A 15,479-nucleotide genomic window follows, 5' to 3' on the forward strand; every position below is an offset into this window, starting at 1 on the left:
CAGCTGTTAAACTGACTACCAAGTTTTGATGTTGAATGGTCTGGACAATTTGTGTCTTTAAGAAAGTTGAATATGGCAAAGGTCACTTGTTAGAAACATTTTTCTTAAAAAGAATTTCATAGCTACTCATTTATTTTTATTTTGTCCCCATATTATGTTTGGTATTTCTTTTCTTTCTTTTTTATTTTTTTTCCTAATGTGCTTTGCTTTTGTGGAAAATTGTCTTGTTCGATAGGTAGAAACATGGTGGTGATCCTCTATGTAAAATACAGTTACTTCTTACAGACTAGAAATATTGCACTCATTTTGGAATTGCAAGACTTTTGTGTTTTTGTGAATATATACTTTGCTTTTGATAATTATTAGTTGCTCATTAATTAGAATTTTGCAGCATATCATGGGAAAATTTTAAGCTAAAGAATTTAATTTTCTTGATTTAGGGTGCACTTTAATAATTCAAGAGGCCTCCAAGTTCAAGGACCAAACCTTTATATTCTAGAATTCTGAGAAAAATGCAAATGCTCTTGTTAGCATGTGTTGTGGCCTAAACTGGATCACAGAGGGATCATAGGAGGACTTAAGAAAAGATGTCCTTATTGTGAAGTGGCAAACTTACAGGACAGGTGACTTATGTATTCCTTCACCTTGACTAGCTCAAACAGTGACCATCAGCTAATGAATTACTAGACACATGTTGGGATCGAGTCAAACTCCTATTCAGGTAGAGTAGATTGGCAATTTCCAGTGTAGGTAGTTGTTGGTGGCATTTGACCTCCCTACCATATACATCTGGCATATTCTTTCTCCCATCCTCCTTTTTCTTTGTTTCACTCTCCTTGCCATTTACCTGCCATTGGCACTCACACTTACCCCTTAAAGAAGGAAGTAAAGAAATAACTGAGTCCTGCCTTAGAACTACTTAAATGATTGCAGGAAGATTTCTGTTTTCTAACCGGGTAGTTTTTTCTGACTTCTGTTTTCCCCATAGTCTTACGTTGGCAGTTTGAAGGGCAAAATTGTTGAGAAATTTGTGAGTTGAAGAGAGTAAGAAGTATGTGTATTTTGGGTAAGTTACTGGGGACTGAGTCTTACTGCTTTAGAAATTTGAGAGCAGAAAGCTGAGAATTGTTTAATGTGCTTGTGAATGGGAGTGTGAGAGGTATATAAGGGAAAGGTTTGGAGGTAAGTGGGAGAAATTTCTGTTGGAGGTAGGAAAAGATGCCAAGGTGGAGTCTTAAATGAGAGTTGTTTGCTAAGGACAATGAAGTTGATCTTCACTAAGTTTCAGTAAAGCCAGAAAAATTGGTCCCTTGTTGGTTATGAGAAAACTATTGTTCTGTAGCTAGATGTTACAATGATGATGCATTATACATACCTGTTTCTAGGTGTAGGATGTTTGCTTTTCTGGACAAATTAAGTAGCACAATTGTGGAATGGCAACTTTTCTGGTCAAGGCAAGTTGGTGCAGGAGACTTACTATTTTGAGGGAAAGAAAATAAGGAAATTTCAAATTTTCAGTTATTTTTAATTATCATTTTTAAACCATCAAATATTTATCATACAGACTCTTCCCCTGGGCTCATGTTACAATGTAGTTTATTTTCACTTTTCAATATGGTCCTTAGGTCAAATCGTTTGGTTTTGCAGTCCACAAAGATCCATTTTATGCCTTGTTTTACAGAACCTTGAGCTTTTGGTCCACATAAATTTCTTAGAAGAGGACAATAAACCAGGTAAAAATACTAACTAGCCATTTTAGATATCTTTTCTATTTCTTTTACATTTGTAATTCTAGCAAGCATTTAACATTGTGGACCTTACAAGACCCTCAGTAATACTGTATTTCTGAAATTAGACAACACAGCCTCCCAAACTAAAGTTTCTGTTTGTTTTCCTACTTTTTCTGTTACTTTAAAATTGTAGAATTCCCATGAGTTTGTGGTGGCAGATATTAATAATATAATTTACTACATCTTGAAGTTTTTAATGTCCTTTTTAAGGTGAACTGATAGTATTGAGATTTCTGTTCACAATATCCCAGGAGCATTTTAAATTATTTAAGATAAAGAACTGCTGTAATATTTGTTGTTAAAATTACATAATCCAGGTATATTTGGATTAACTCTTTTCTAATTTAGTATAGACTTATCCTCAGTGATTTTGACAGATTAAAGTTTTACTTTACCCAAATCTGTATCCATTAATGATAAAATATCTTTTAAAACAACTTAAAAAGATGTTCAGATTTTGTATTTGGAAGGTAATTCTTTTTTTACAAATGTCAAGTTCATTAACAGTAACAGAATTATTTTTATTATAACTTGTTTTGTAGAGTTAGCACTATGATTTTCTCATTTTATTGCATGTCAGATTTTAAATTATAATACAGTTATGTACTATAACTTGTTTAAGCCAGTACAGAGCCTTCTTAAATAGCCCCTCCCCTAGGAATTGCTTAAAAGGAAGTGAATTCCCAAACCTGTGTCAAGAACCAGTGATGTAAATGACTGTGAGACAAGTCTTTGAAAGACTTCCTTGAGTCTAGTCAGTGGAGATAAATGATAGCCCATTTCCATGCTGCATACAGTTGTTAGGGTTTATAAGGTTGTCAATATGTAAAAGTGCAAAAGCAGGAAAGATGATGTGAAGTTGCCTATAAAATTTCTAGTTTTCATTATTTGCACTATTTATCTTTGCACTTGATTTTTTGAAAGTTAAGACTAGTCACTTTCACTTTTGTTTCTAGTCTTTTCTAATTTCTTACAGAATTATGTTTTCAGTATCCCACCCAAAGCAAAACTTATATGCAATTAAATATGCTTTATAAGTCCAAGAAAGTATTTCTTAGTGTTAGCTATGTAGAACAAAAGTTTTTTTGATAAAATTTTTAATATGGGCCTTTATTTGCCAATATAATCCTTTGTAAATGTGATCTTTATTAAACTATTTGAATAGACAAAGTGAAAGCTTAGGATAGAAAAAATATATATATATGTAAACATATGAAATGATGTCTTTGAGATGCAACTTCCAGCCTGAGATGGCCTGGTTTTAGAGTGTTGATTTATTTTCACCAAAGTCGATGAGATTTGAGTCTGGCTGGGTATTGGCTTAAAAAGCTGGAAGTAAAGTGGGTGGCAAGTGGCAGCTCCCTCTTTCATGTAGTTTTCCATAATGCTCATAGAATTTCCTCATGATTTATGTGATATAACTGGTATTGAAATAATTATATTAAATGAATATTCCATTTTGGAATTCAAGGTTGACTCAGTTTTTGAGGGGGGGAGGGTAGCAAGGGATAAGAGACTTTATTTTAACTAGAGGCATTCTTACAATCTCAAGATGTGTTCTAGAAAGAATAGGAGAATGAAAAGTATACCTGTGAACATATTTTTTTGTCTTAGTGAGATTGTGCAACACAGTTGGAGTTCAGGAATTGCAAAAAAAAAAAGTTCATAGTTTTTTAAATAGAACAGAAATGTGTTTTGGCTAAAATTAACTTTTTAAAGTTATTATTTCATTTTATATTACCTTTCCCATAGCCTTTTAGGCGCTTCATACTTAAAACCAACAAGTGAGAGGCCTCTCTTCAGATCTGGTTTATTTTTGGAATGCCTGAGTGTGTTTCTGGATGGGGAGGCAGGGGGTGGTGTTTTAATTCTTGACATGCTCTGCTCATCATGTTTTTGCTAGTCATTCTGCATCTTATGTTTGCAAATTCTATTGAAAATTCAGTAGTATGTTTAAAAGGAGAAAATCCACTATGACATGGTGTGAATGTTTGTGGCTGGACTCTATTGTGGAACCTTGTGGCTTTGTTTTTAATCGGGGTAGGAAGTCAAACTTCCATTGTTCAGATTTTAGGTTTATCTAGTGGAATTGTGTCTGGTAGTTGTCTAAATATGGACCAATCTTGGGAAATGAAGGTTGACAAATGTGTATTTGACTCTAGATAATCCTTTACTCAAAATCGTGAATTAAAGCCTAAATTACATCATTAGAGTTGTTTTAAGTTTTATATTGTCAGATCTTTAAATGTGGATGATGATCAGTATTATGTCTATGAATTTCCTTTGGGAAAAGAGAAAAATCCAGTATCCAAACCTTTTCTTGGAGACTAAATTTACCATATATGGAAAATGCAAATATTTTAGAAAGTAGCTTTGATTATTTTTTACTGGAGTTTAATCAGCTTAATTGTTTTTCCTAGTTTAAAGCACTTACTTCCCAAATGTGAATAAAGGGGAAAAGACCAGCAGTTTGGCCCTTTTTGTGAGGCCATTTTTAGTTTTCTGCCCCCATTTCCCAATCCTGGAATAAAATGAATTACGGGTATCCCTCTAAGTCCCTTTAACCCCTTTTTGGGGTCACAGATACCTTGGATAATCTGATGAAAGTGATGGGCCCTCTCCCAAGAAAAAAAACTGCACATACAAAGATAATTTTGCATATAACCTCAGGGGCATCACGCATCTTCAGAAGCCCAAGTTAAGGATCTACTCTAAATGCTATAGAGAAAATGTTAGTGCACTAATTAGTAAAATTCAGAATATTGACTTAAAACATTTCAGATTGGAATTATTGTTAGATGGTGGCCCCAGTAGCAAAATGTGACATTACAACCAGCTTTGTTAGACATAACATCCAGACAGAAGGAAAAAAGAAACAAAGTTCTGAGAGCTATTTATAAGGATTCAGGGCATCCCTAGACATTAGAGCCATTCCTGGTTCAAGGCAGGGATCAGGGTCCCTGACAGCCTCTAGCAGGGTAGAGTTTGATAAACCATGATGCTCAGGATGTCAAGGGGTTAGCCATTATCTTGACCCCTTCCTCACCAGAAGATTTTAGTTTTGTCTTTTGGGAAACAAGATGTCACTAGGGAAAAAAAGATTTGCCTTACAACTTTGCTGGAACACATCAGTTTGGTGATGTTTGGGACACCAGTATTATTTTTGAGAAGGTGCATAAAACCAAAGTAAATTATTCTCTATGTAGAACATTATTTACTAGTAACATTTGTTTGGATGTATTAGCTTTGACAATTATTACCAGTAAATATTGGTTTTATTTAAAACTGGGAATCCAGTTTATAAATAGGATAGTTGATGTATCTGTCCTTTTCCCATGTAAGAATAGTTTAAATTTATGCATACCTTATTTTCCTCTCCTGATGCCACGGGGTTGGGGGTGGAGGGGTATCTTTGAGTCAACAACTGACAAAATGTCTTCTCCAAATTTAAAAATTGAGAAGCAGCACTTTAATTCTACACCATTTTAGTGCATGTATTAGTTTTAATAATGATTTTTGGTGCATGCCTTTGGGCTTATTCAAAAGTGTACAATAAGAAAGTGTATTTCCTTTCTTAGAAAGGAGATGTTTTTCTACTTTGCAACATGTGATTATAAAAATCTTCCTCTGTGGGAAGATTAACCATGTATTGAACTACTGAAAAGTATATATTTTTAGATATACAGAAGGAATCTACATGGAGCAGCATTCAGGCCTATATAGAAGTCATAGCATTCTGTATAGGACCAAAAAGGAAATAACATTAAATAACACTTAAACAGACTTTGTTGGGTAGGAATACCTTTAGATCATGCATTGACTTCCAAAAAGAAAATACCACAGAAGTTTGCTGAAAACTTCTGTTGTTTGAATTTTCTCTGTCAGTGTATTTAGCCCAAATACAACAGCTTTGGGTTAACACATACAGAAGAATAAAAAAAAAAAAAGCTAACTAAATAGATCAGTCTGGTTTACCAATACAGCTTGACTGAAATAAGTAAACTAATCACTTGCATCATGAAAAACTGTCCAACTCCTCTAAGGTTTTGACAAAATAACCTTGGCTGATGTGGGAAGACTCCCACTTTGATTTCTGACCTGACAGTGAAGATTCATGCTTGACATGATTTCAAACCTGACAGTGTCTGTTTAAGGAGCTATGGTACAGTTTGCTAATTCAATCCCAGATACCTGTTGATTACCTGTGAGATCTAGAGTCCAAAGTAGGCAGCAGCCATATATCCCTGAGTGCTCTGTGCCCATCAGATCTCTTAAAGTAAGCAGAGTTGGGACAGGTCACAGCTCAGATGAGTGAGCTTAGGTGCTGTGGACAGCCCTGGATTTGAGAATTGTATCTGCTTTCTTGGGGAGTCATCATTGAACTAGTGTCCAACATGGTGTTACTGTAAATGCTCTCTCTTGGAGGAGGCCCAGAGCACACATCCTAAGCGCCTGTGGTACTCAGAGAGGGGGTGCTAACTCTGATGCCCTGGCCAAATTCCAGTTTAGGGATGTGGGTCTTCTTCTTGCCATTCTAATTGGAAATGTGCATCGCTTCCATTTTCCCTGTTGATCTCAGTGCAAACTGCACTAGTCCGTTTCTTTGCCTGGTCCCAAGTCTCTAAGATGCTGGTGTGTATTACATGGGCCAAGTTCATGTCTTATCCTAATGCACAAGAGTTAAGAAATGAGTGAGCTTGGTGTCAAAAGTGCCCTGTAGTTGGAGGGTAAACTCTTGCAATCGTTTGGGGATGAAATTGGCCCTCATTTAGCATAAGTTGGGGAGTGTGCACTGGCCAGAGGCTTCCAGCCACACGGTGTGAACTGAAATCTATTTTCCTTCTTTTCTTATAGCATGTTGAGAAAATCTGTTGGGTTTTCAGCAGTCAGGGAAGGCCGGAGTTCTGCAGCTTTAATCTGGGTAACTGAGGCTGGTTTGAGCAAGACTTTGGTTAATTAACTGGGTTCTCAGATGCCACAGACTCCGTGAAAAGTCACCATTATTTTCAATGGTTGTGATAAAATTTCCCCCAGTAGCCATTATTTTAAGATTATATTGCAGAGTTGCTTTATTTGAGCTTTTCGTGTATACACAATCCCAAACTGGAAGAAGAAAAAAAAGGAATCCTGCTGTGAAAGGTATATATTACTCTAGATTTTTCTTACTGTAAATATTGTAAGATTGTAATACTGTCGATATTTTATTAACCAACAAATGTTACTCTATGTGAATTCAGACTTATTTTAAATGTGCTTCTTATTTACTGTGTGTGGTCCCTGTTGCTGACAGTATTAAGTTATATTCTGATGTAAGATTAACTTTATTAAAGAATGTAAACATTAATGTTTCCTTATGGGAAAACAAATAAAGTATAAAGAAGACAATTCTTTTCATTAAAATATACTGTGTATTTACACTTGCTAGACCCAGCACCACTTATAAATTTAGTACACTGTTCAGAATTTTTAGTTAACACAGCTGACATGGTTGTGCTTGTTTGAAAGTCTATGAGTAGGTATTGTTGGAATATAAACAGTTTGTATTTGTCTGCTGCAAATCATAATCTTGAAATTTCTAATCAAGTTTGTAAAATTTTTATAGTAAAACATTTTAATGACAATTTAAAAATTTATCTTCTCTAAAGAATGGTCAAAACAATATCCTTTCAGAAATAGAATTGTTCTTTAATATCTTTCCAAAATGACTTTGGTTAAAAGGACCAGATGTATATTAGTTAAAATTTAGGACAAAGTTGTGATATTCTTTGAGTTTACAAGTTAATCCTTATTGGAGATGTGCCAATTATACAGTAGAATATCATTAATTTGCACTGTTTGGGGACCCCATTAAGAATGAATGCTAATTTTGCCAACTAAGAAGTAAGCAAATGCAATTTAAACAGTAAATTTGAGCATTCTGTATTAAATATGTGCAGTTATTATCACAAGAAGAAGCGCAGTGTGTCGGGCTGTAATATAACCATACTTGCTGTCATGTTCTCCCATCTCAGTGCTGGGAACTCACCATGTGGAAACCAAGCAAATGTGTTGTGCATCAGCCGGCTTGAGTTCGTTCAATATCAAAGCTGAAACTAGCAAGGTCCGCTGTACTGCTTATTGAAGTATTGTGATTCTTTTAGGCATTGATTCTTACAAAATATATACTGTAACAGTATACTTTGTACAGATTTAAATTTTATTTGAAAAAATGAAATAAAGTAGGCAAAAAAATAAAGATGTTTATTTTTCATGTGACTATATAAACAGATCAGTCTCTTGTTTCAGTGCCTTTCGGGAAGGGGGGCCTTTTTGCTCTTGAATATTTTTTTTTGGTAGATGGAAATCATTTTTAGTACCCAGTAGCAAGTGTACTTACCTGAATATTAACTGACTGCAAGCATTGTGTGCTCTCTCACACTAGAAAATTCTATTCTATTTTAAAACAAATTTGTTTTAAAATATTTTATATGAATGGCTTCCCTATCTTGCTTCTTGAGTCAGTTTTTAAAGTTCTCTGATTGTGGGATGGTTAACCTAACTATCACAAACAAAAAGAAAGGAAAACTTTTCCCATAGAAATGCCCTTTTCCTATGCAGAGTTTTTTGTTTTCTGTCTTTTTAAAGCTGCAGTTGGTCTGGGGTAGTGGAAGGATTAAAAAGAGTACATAACATACCTTTTGTATTTCTTACAGTTAAATTATTGGTAGCAAATAAAAATAATAAATTCAGCAATTAAAAAGAGTACATGACAAAAGATAAAGGGACCCCTCTGCAGAAAATAAGGCTGTGCTTGCAAAGAAGATCCTCCCAAAACTGCTTTTCTAGTGAGTGGAGTGGCAGACAGTGGGTGAAGTTACCAATAAAAATTTGGCACAGGAGTGACCCTTCACGGGAGTTTTAATGGGACTTTCTCATAGAAGATCAGATGATCTGACCAAAAAGAACCTTCCCAGTTTTGGTCTCTAAGTCAGAAACCAGCAGAGGCCTCAGGTATGTTTTCCTCAACCTTTGAAGTAGGGTTGGAATTTGTATTTGTGGCTTTCTCCTGATTTCACCTTTTCTGATGCTGTCTCTTGCCTTCAGGCTGGATATGAAAAGGCTTGGAGCAAGTAGTTGCAAAAACAAGGTTCCTGTAAATCACACTGTGGAGAAAATTGTAATGTTGTTCCAAAGTGTGTGACAGTGGTTATTTTGTAAGTGTTAGATAGCCACAGAAACGTCTCATGCTTACAATAGCACAGCTGCAGGCTTCCATAGGTGAATCCCAAGGAAGTTTTGGTGGTTCTCATGTTTTGCTAAAATGGCCCTCCACAGAGAACAGCTAACTAGCTGTTGGGTTAGCTTTCACATCTGACAACCACCAAATCCAATAAAAGTAATGTAGAAATGTTGCTCTATGAAAATTTAAAGCTGCGAGTGTTTTGGGGAGGTCAGTGGGGTGCTAAGAAGCTCTAGTTTTCCCTAAGTTCTGCAGTGCTTCTGATGTTGGGGGACACACAGAGAAGAGATGGGTACTTTCTGAAGAGGAGACCAGATTCCCCTCTCTCCTCAAGGTGGGATCAAACCCCTAGGTCCTTGCCCAAGAAGAGGGCTCCCTTGTACAGGAACTTGTGGTGGAAACCTAGCCATGATTTGTGGTGAGTATAAGGGAATGAAAAGTCAAGCCAGGCCCCTTCCTCACTACCCTATGTCCTTAATCTTTTAAAGACTTTAAATGGGACTATGATTATAAATATGCCCTCTGGTCATTTTGGAGAGCGAGAAGTGAAGTTCTTCTGCAGCATTACAGGGGGAACATCCCAGACTTGAGGTAGGTCTCAACTATGGAGCAAGCCTCATTGGGGCCAAGAGAGCCTATGAAGAAAGGGGCCCAGCATATTCAACAGAACTATCTGTCATTTTTTTTAGTTCTTTCTTTTCTAAAGTGATATAATTGGCAATCTCTTCCATCCCTACCTCCAATTTATTTTCTCTAACGTTTGTTTAACCGTGAAGTATATCATGTACTTTGGCTCTTTTGCATGGTTTTTAGAAATCTCTTTGTTCCTAGTTCTGATAACAGTTTCCTTCCAAGGAGACTTTTCGATTTTGGATACTGGGTTATAGAAGACATTCTGCTCATTCAGGACCAGAGGAGAGAAATCCTTTTGTCAGTGTTTGACTGGCACAGACCCAGTACATATCACCACTGCTTTCACTTAAACATTATCTCCCACACTTCTGGAACTTGAGGAAGAGCCACTTTTTTTTCCCTGAAAATGGGGAGTGACCTTAATATTTCAAATCTCCAGAGTGTTTCCAATATCGTCATTCTTTCCTACCGGCACTGATTTTCATTCATTTTGATTTGTTCACATCAGGCCATTTGACACTTAGGTTGGCAGCAAGAAAATGTAACAGAACACTCACTGAGTGTTAGAGTGTTTAAAAGAGCAGGATATCTTTTAAACACCTTACAGCCTTACACCTTACACCTTAAGGCACCTTACAGCCAGCAGGGCTGTCCAGTTAACCTACTGTCCTTGGAATACTGCCTCACCCTGCAGACTCAGCTCACACTTCAGACCTTTCCCAGGGCACAGGAGTGTCCCCGTCAGCCTCCTGGGGAGATCGGTAGCAGCTCCAACCTAACTCTGCTTTCTCTTTCTGTCTCTGGCCGTGACACTAAAGAAGGGTCTATACTGCTACCACCCTGAATTTTTCCAAGCCCACCACTTTTTTCTTAAACTAACATTGAGTGCTTAAAACATGTAAGTCACCAAGCTAAGTGGTTTATCTAGACTATTTCACTTAATCTTACTACCACCCTATGAGTTAGGCACTATTATTATTCCCATTTTACAGAAGAATAAACTAAGACACAGATTAAGTAATATGCCCAGGGTCACACTGTTAGAATTCAAGTCATGAGTCCTGGTGCGCTGACGCAAAGCACATCGGTCTCAATTACTCCGGTGCATTGCCTTCCCTATGAAGTTCTGCCTCCTGTTCCCCTAATTTGTAGGGTCTCCCAGACTTTGATATCATTGGGATGTATTTAACTGGATGGCAAAGCCCGTGTTCCAAGCAAAGAAGAATTTCTTTGCATGGCACAAAAGCCACACTTGCTGTTCTGAAAGTTGACTCATGAATGAATCCACATTTTCATTTCCCCCTCCCCTTTCATCGGGGAATGACTTACTCAGAGCAGGTCTGAGGAAAGCTGGCAAATAGCCCTTCCAAGCCTCTCTCCACTGCTCTTGCTTCAAGTAAGCACAGCCCTGAGTACTGTTCCTGCCTCTTCATGCCTTCCCCACAATGACCTATCAAAGGAGTCCGTGACTGAAGCTCTTAAGTTATGTCTAGTGGAGTTGTCGATTTCTTTCTGTTTTTCAGATTATACCCCCCACTAGCCTCCTTATAGCAGACCTAGCTGGGCCCATTTGGCTTCAGATATAGGCTCAAAAAGGATTTGGAGGTAGTGTCTAGGAGAGGATCTGGGTCTGCCCAGGTTCCCAAAACCTCACTATTTACCAATAATTGGCCCATTCATTGGATCAGCCAGGGCCAGCCCTGTGCTTTCTGGCTCAGAGTTCTGCTCGGGATTTTACTTTCTGAAGGCACTTCCCTGGGTCCTCTCAAGTACTATTTTCCAGATGCTTCCTGACCTCCAAGGGAAGGTCCGGAGTCTGTCACTCTCCTGGGACTTCTTCCAAAAATAAAATATGAAATTCCTGGGGACTAAGGGGTGTTTTATAGGGCTGTGGCATCTGTTAGAACTCTTGTCTAAAAAGGGAAAATCGTAATTTGAACTGTAACCCCTACTTTTTTTGTATCTTCTAAAGCAGTGATTCTCAAAGTGCAGCCTCTGGACCAAGAGCTTTAGCATATCCCCTTGGAAATTGTTAGAAGTGCAAATTCTTGGGTCTCACTTTAGACTGAACTGAACCAGAACCTGCTGGCACCCAACAATCCCTGCTGCAACAAGCCCTCCGGATGATTCTAATGCACACTGAAGTGTGAGAACCACTGCCCTCTAAAGCAGAGGTTCTTTATGTCTTTTGGAGTCTTAGGTTTGGGAATCTGATGAAAGGTTGGTGCCTTCTCAGCTGCTTGGCAGACGCCCTGGGCTCCAAATTAAGAATCCCTGCTCCAGAACTTAGAGCTTGTCCATCCCTCTCCAACTTCCACCGTCTCAACACCACCTTGAGAAGAAGTGGCCCCAAACTCCCTATTGGTCCTTTCACCTGTATTGTCTGTTGTCACTGAGAGTGCGATGTCTGTGCACCAGACAGCGAAGGGTAAAGGGCTTGCTGCTCCCTGTATGTGTCGTACCTGTAGCCCACGGCCTCTTCCAAAAACCAGTGCTCAAGAATGGGACGCCTTTCCAGGAGCATGGGACCAAAGAGAAAAGAGATTCCTTCTCCTAAACCTGGGAGCTCTACGTCAGGGCAGAGCTGCTATAAAACATGCGGGACTTCCTGTGTCAGGCCTGGCTGGGGCTTGTTGGCTGCAGCTAGAGCGTTGTCAGTGGCAAGTCCTGGTCATGCCGGTTGTCCCTGATTGTTTGTAGCACCCCATTTGCCTGCACAAGTATCCTGGTTTAGACCAGAAATTATATTGGCACCGATTTTCTCACCTAACAAACTCCACATTTGTTTTCTTACTGCCACTCTTGCCCCTGTAATCCATTCTCCACACAGCAGCTGGCTTATAACTATGGTCACAAGGCCCTTATGATCCAGTCCCCACCTAACTTGCCAGGTTTCTCTTCCTTTCACCTCCTTATTCACTTCTCCAAAGCCATTCTGGTCATCTTTCTGTATCTTGACTGCACGGAGCTTCATGGTATCTAAGAGTCTTCAGTTTCACTCTTCCCTCTGCCTGGAACATAATTTCTCCAGAGCCTCACACCGCTGGCCCTTTTTCCATCATCAGGCCTCAGCTTTCCTGTCCTCCATTCTAGGAGGCCTCCTCTGACCACCCAAAGTGAAGCGACCCTGCCCATCACTCTACCTCACAGCTGTTTCAGTTTTCTTCTAGTGCGTATCACTGGCCAAAATTGCCTTTTCTGTCTTTTACTGCCAGTGGGCTAATGTTGTGAGTGCAGGACTCACTAAGGCGTCCCCAGGGCCCAGACAAGTCTGGCACATAGAAGACACTCAACAAACATCTGGCAGCTAAATGACTCCAGTGAGTCCAGGCCATTTCTGGGAGCCAGCTGTGCCTCTGGGTCTTTTATTTCTGTTCCTTGGCCCTTCCCCCCAGTCTTTAAAATGGGAGTGGTAACAACTAAACCCCTTACTCCCCAGCAACTTTCCAGGGACAAAGTGAAAAAGAGCCTTCCTCATTAATTCTAAAACTGAGGAAGTAACGTGCCTGAACTCAGCTGAGTTTAAAATAAATTTCGGCTCCAGGCTATGGAGTATGGACTCAAATAGCAAAGTCACTACAAAGATAGAAGGTTGAGTGAGGATTTCCAACTAACTCTCTGTAAGTGGGTCCCTGGTGAGAAGCAGGCTGCTGTGTGGTGGGCAGAGGCCGGGGAGGGGATGGCAGGGACCTGGAGACCAGACCACCACTCCGGGGGTTTTCCCAGGCCTTTGTCTGAGTCCTGGCTTTGCAGAAGGAGCGTGGAGGTGGGGGTTAAAAGAAGTGGGTCTGAAATCAGGCCTAGATACACATCCAGGCTGTGTCACTCACAAGCTCTGGTCTTAAGCAACTTTACCTGATCTCTCCTAGTCTGTTTCCTCATCTGTAAGTGGGACATCGGTGCCTACCTCATTTAATTTTGGGGAAGATTAAATGAAATAATTTATGCCAGGAGCTTACAGCACAGTTCTTGGCACAGCATAATGTTTAATACATGCCGTCATCATCATTATCCTTGTTGCTGCTGGGAAAAAGGGAAATGAATGTGGAATTTGAGTATCCATAGGAGCACTGCCTCAAACAGCCTCTGCCTCCCAGGTAGAGGCACCATGGAGGGAGCAGACACCTCATCTGCCTTTAGTTGAAGGGAGGGGCCCATTCTGGTCCCTTCCCCTTTTAGCCCTGGGCCTGCACTCTTACCTTTCTCCTGCTGGCCCTAAGAGGACCAGTCTGTGGCTCTCTCTCCTCAGGCCTAGTTGTACCCTGGGTCAGATTTATTTTTGGTTCGTCACTCAGTGTCTCTGTTCTAGACCTGGGGTGTCTGAGGTTTTCTGGTGGTGGAGGAGTTTTCTTTGAAAACAAAATGTGGTCTCAGTCTAGGTGCTCTGCTTCCTTCTGGCTACAGGCAACAGCAGAGACTGCAATCTGCCAAGGATGTGGGATGACTAGAGGTCAATGCTGAATATTAATTCACCTGTTGGACATCTGCGATAGCAGGTACTCAACCCCAGGAAACAGCTCTCGCGTAAGAAAAGGAGTGATTTTGCCTTTGGCAGAAATTCTTAAGCTGGGGCTTTTGAGGGTTTGTAAAGCTCCTGAAATTTTATACAAGGTAATACCTGAATATACAGCATACATTTTTCTGAGAGGAGGATCCACAGTTTTCTTCAAAACCCTCAAGGGGAGTCACAGCCCAAGTAAGTTCAGAATCACTGGTCTTCATCTGAGAGTAGAAACAGAACCCTCCACCGTGGGTTTCTCTTAGAGATTGCGTCCTTCAGCCTGGCCTCCCGACCAGGACCGTCAGTGAAAAAGGGCCTGGAAGCAGAGTTGCTCAGTCTTCAAGGACAGAGAACTCTCCTTATTGGCCTGTTGGCTGGTTGGGGCCTGCCACGTCCATTTTGGAAGGTGGGGGTTTTGAGCTAGCTAAATAACCCCCCATTTTCCCTGAAATTTGGTTGCAGTATTATGAGGTACTCTGCCATATTTTGTGCCTAATTGGGGGACTGATCTGGTGTCATGTCAGAAGTAAGAGGCAGGGTTGGGTGGTTTGTTAGGTGTGTATTGGTGGTAACAATGGTGGGGGGTTCAGGAATCTCTTCACATGGCCTTCATTTGGATGCTTGGTACATAGTTGGTACTCAGCCACAGTTTGTGCATTGATGTGGAGTTGTGTCCTTTCCTTTTGCAAACATTAAATCTAAGTTTCTTAGTCCGTTTTTTAATTTCCCAGAGACCAGTGGCTTCTCCTTATCCTTGCGGCATCCTTTCATGAGGTGGTCAGCTGCCTTGGTCTTACCCCCAGCTTTGCTTATTTACTCCTTATCATGCATCCTACATGTCCTGAAAGATATCTCCGAAAGCCAGTTTTGGGGCCTGTGAGATTATTTGATGATTGTTGGAATATAATTGCATCACTGAGGCTCCATCCCAGTTCTGGCCAGTCCTGCTTTTCTGTCTCCTGCTTTTCTCGTACCCATGTTCCTTATTGCAGCTTCTTGTTCATGACATCTACTTCCCTGCTGAGAATTTTCACCCTCCTCCCAAATCCCAGGTCCTTGTGCCGAGCACAGCCTCCTGGATGGCATCAGAATGCTATGGAGGTTTCCTAAGACTTGGCTGTCCTACGACCTGAATTAGGCAAACTGGCTCTGAGCCCATAGTCAGTTCACAAGTGGGAAGGCTGAAAGCTGAGCACAGTAGTTCCCTGGGCTCCCCCAAGAACAAAAATTTAGGGTGAATTGGCTGACAAAGGCTACATGGGACAAGAGTTTCACTTTGTTTTGGGGGGCCTTGAGTTGGGGTGTGCTCCAGACATGAAACAGAGTCAACTCTCCA

The 15,479-nt window shown here is 39.9% G+C and overlaps 1 protein-coding gene across 1 annotated transcript; it reads left to right on the top strand.

Moving 5' to 3' along the window:
* Positions 1-3,422: 3,422 nt before the first annotated feature.
* On the top strand, positions 3,423-8,025 carry IGIP (IgA inducing protein). The gene has a single exon (XM_036896680.2). The coding sequence runs from the start codon at positions 7,719-7,721 to the stop codon at positions 7,878-7,880; it is 162 nt and encodes a 53-aa protein (XP_036752575.1). The 5' UTR covers positions 3,423-7,718; the 3' UTR covers positions 7,881-8,025.
* The last annotated feature ends 7,454 nt before the right edge of the window (positions 8,026-15,479 follow it).

This window comes from Manis pentadactyla, chromosome 13 (genome assembly GCF_030020395.1).
Source record: "Manis pentadactyla isolate mManPen7 chromosome 13, mManPen7.hap1, whole genome shotgun sequence".
NCBI classification, from domain to species: domain Eukaryota; kingdom Metazoa; phylum Chordata; class Mammalia; order Pholidota; family Manidae; genus Manis; species Manis pentadactyla.

What these genes read in the sequence shown, in the direction of transcription:
- IGIP (XM_036896680.2), top strand. Translation starts at nt 7,719, where the DNA reads ATGTGCAGTTATTATCACAAGAAGAAGCGCAGTGTGTCGGGCTGTAAT.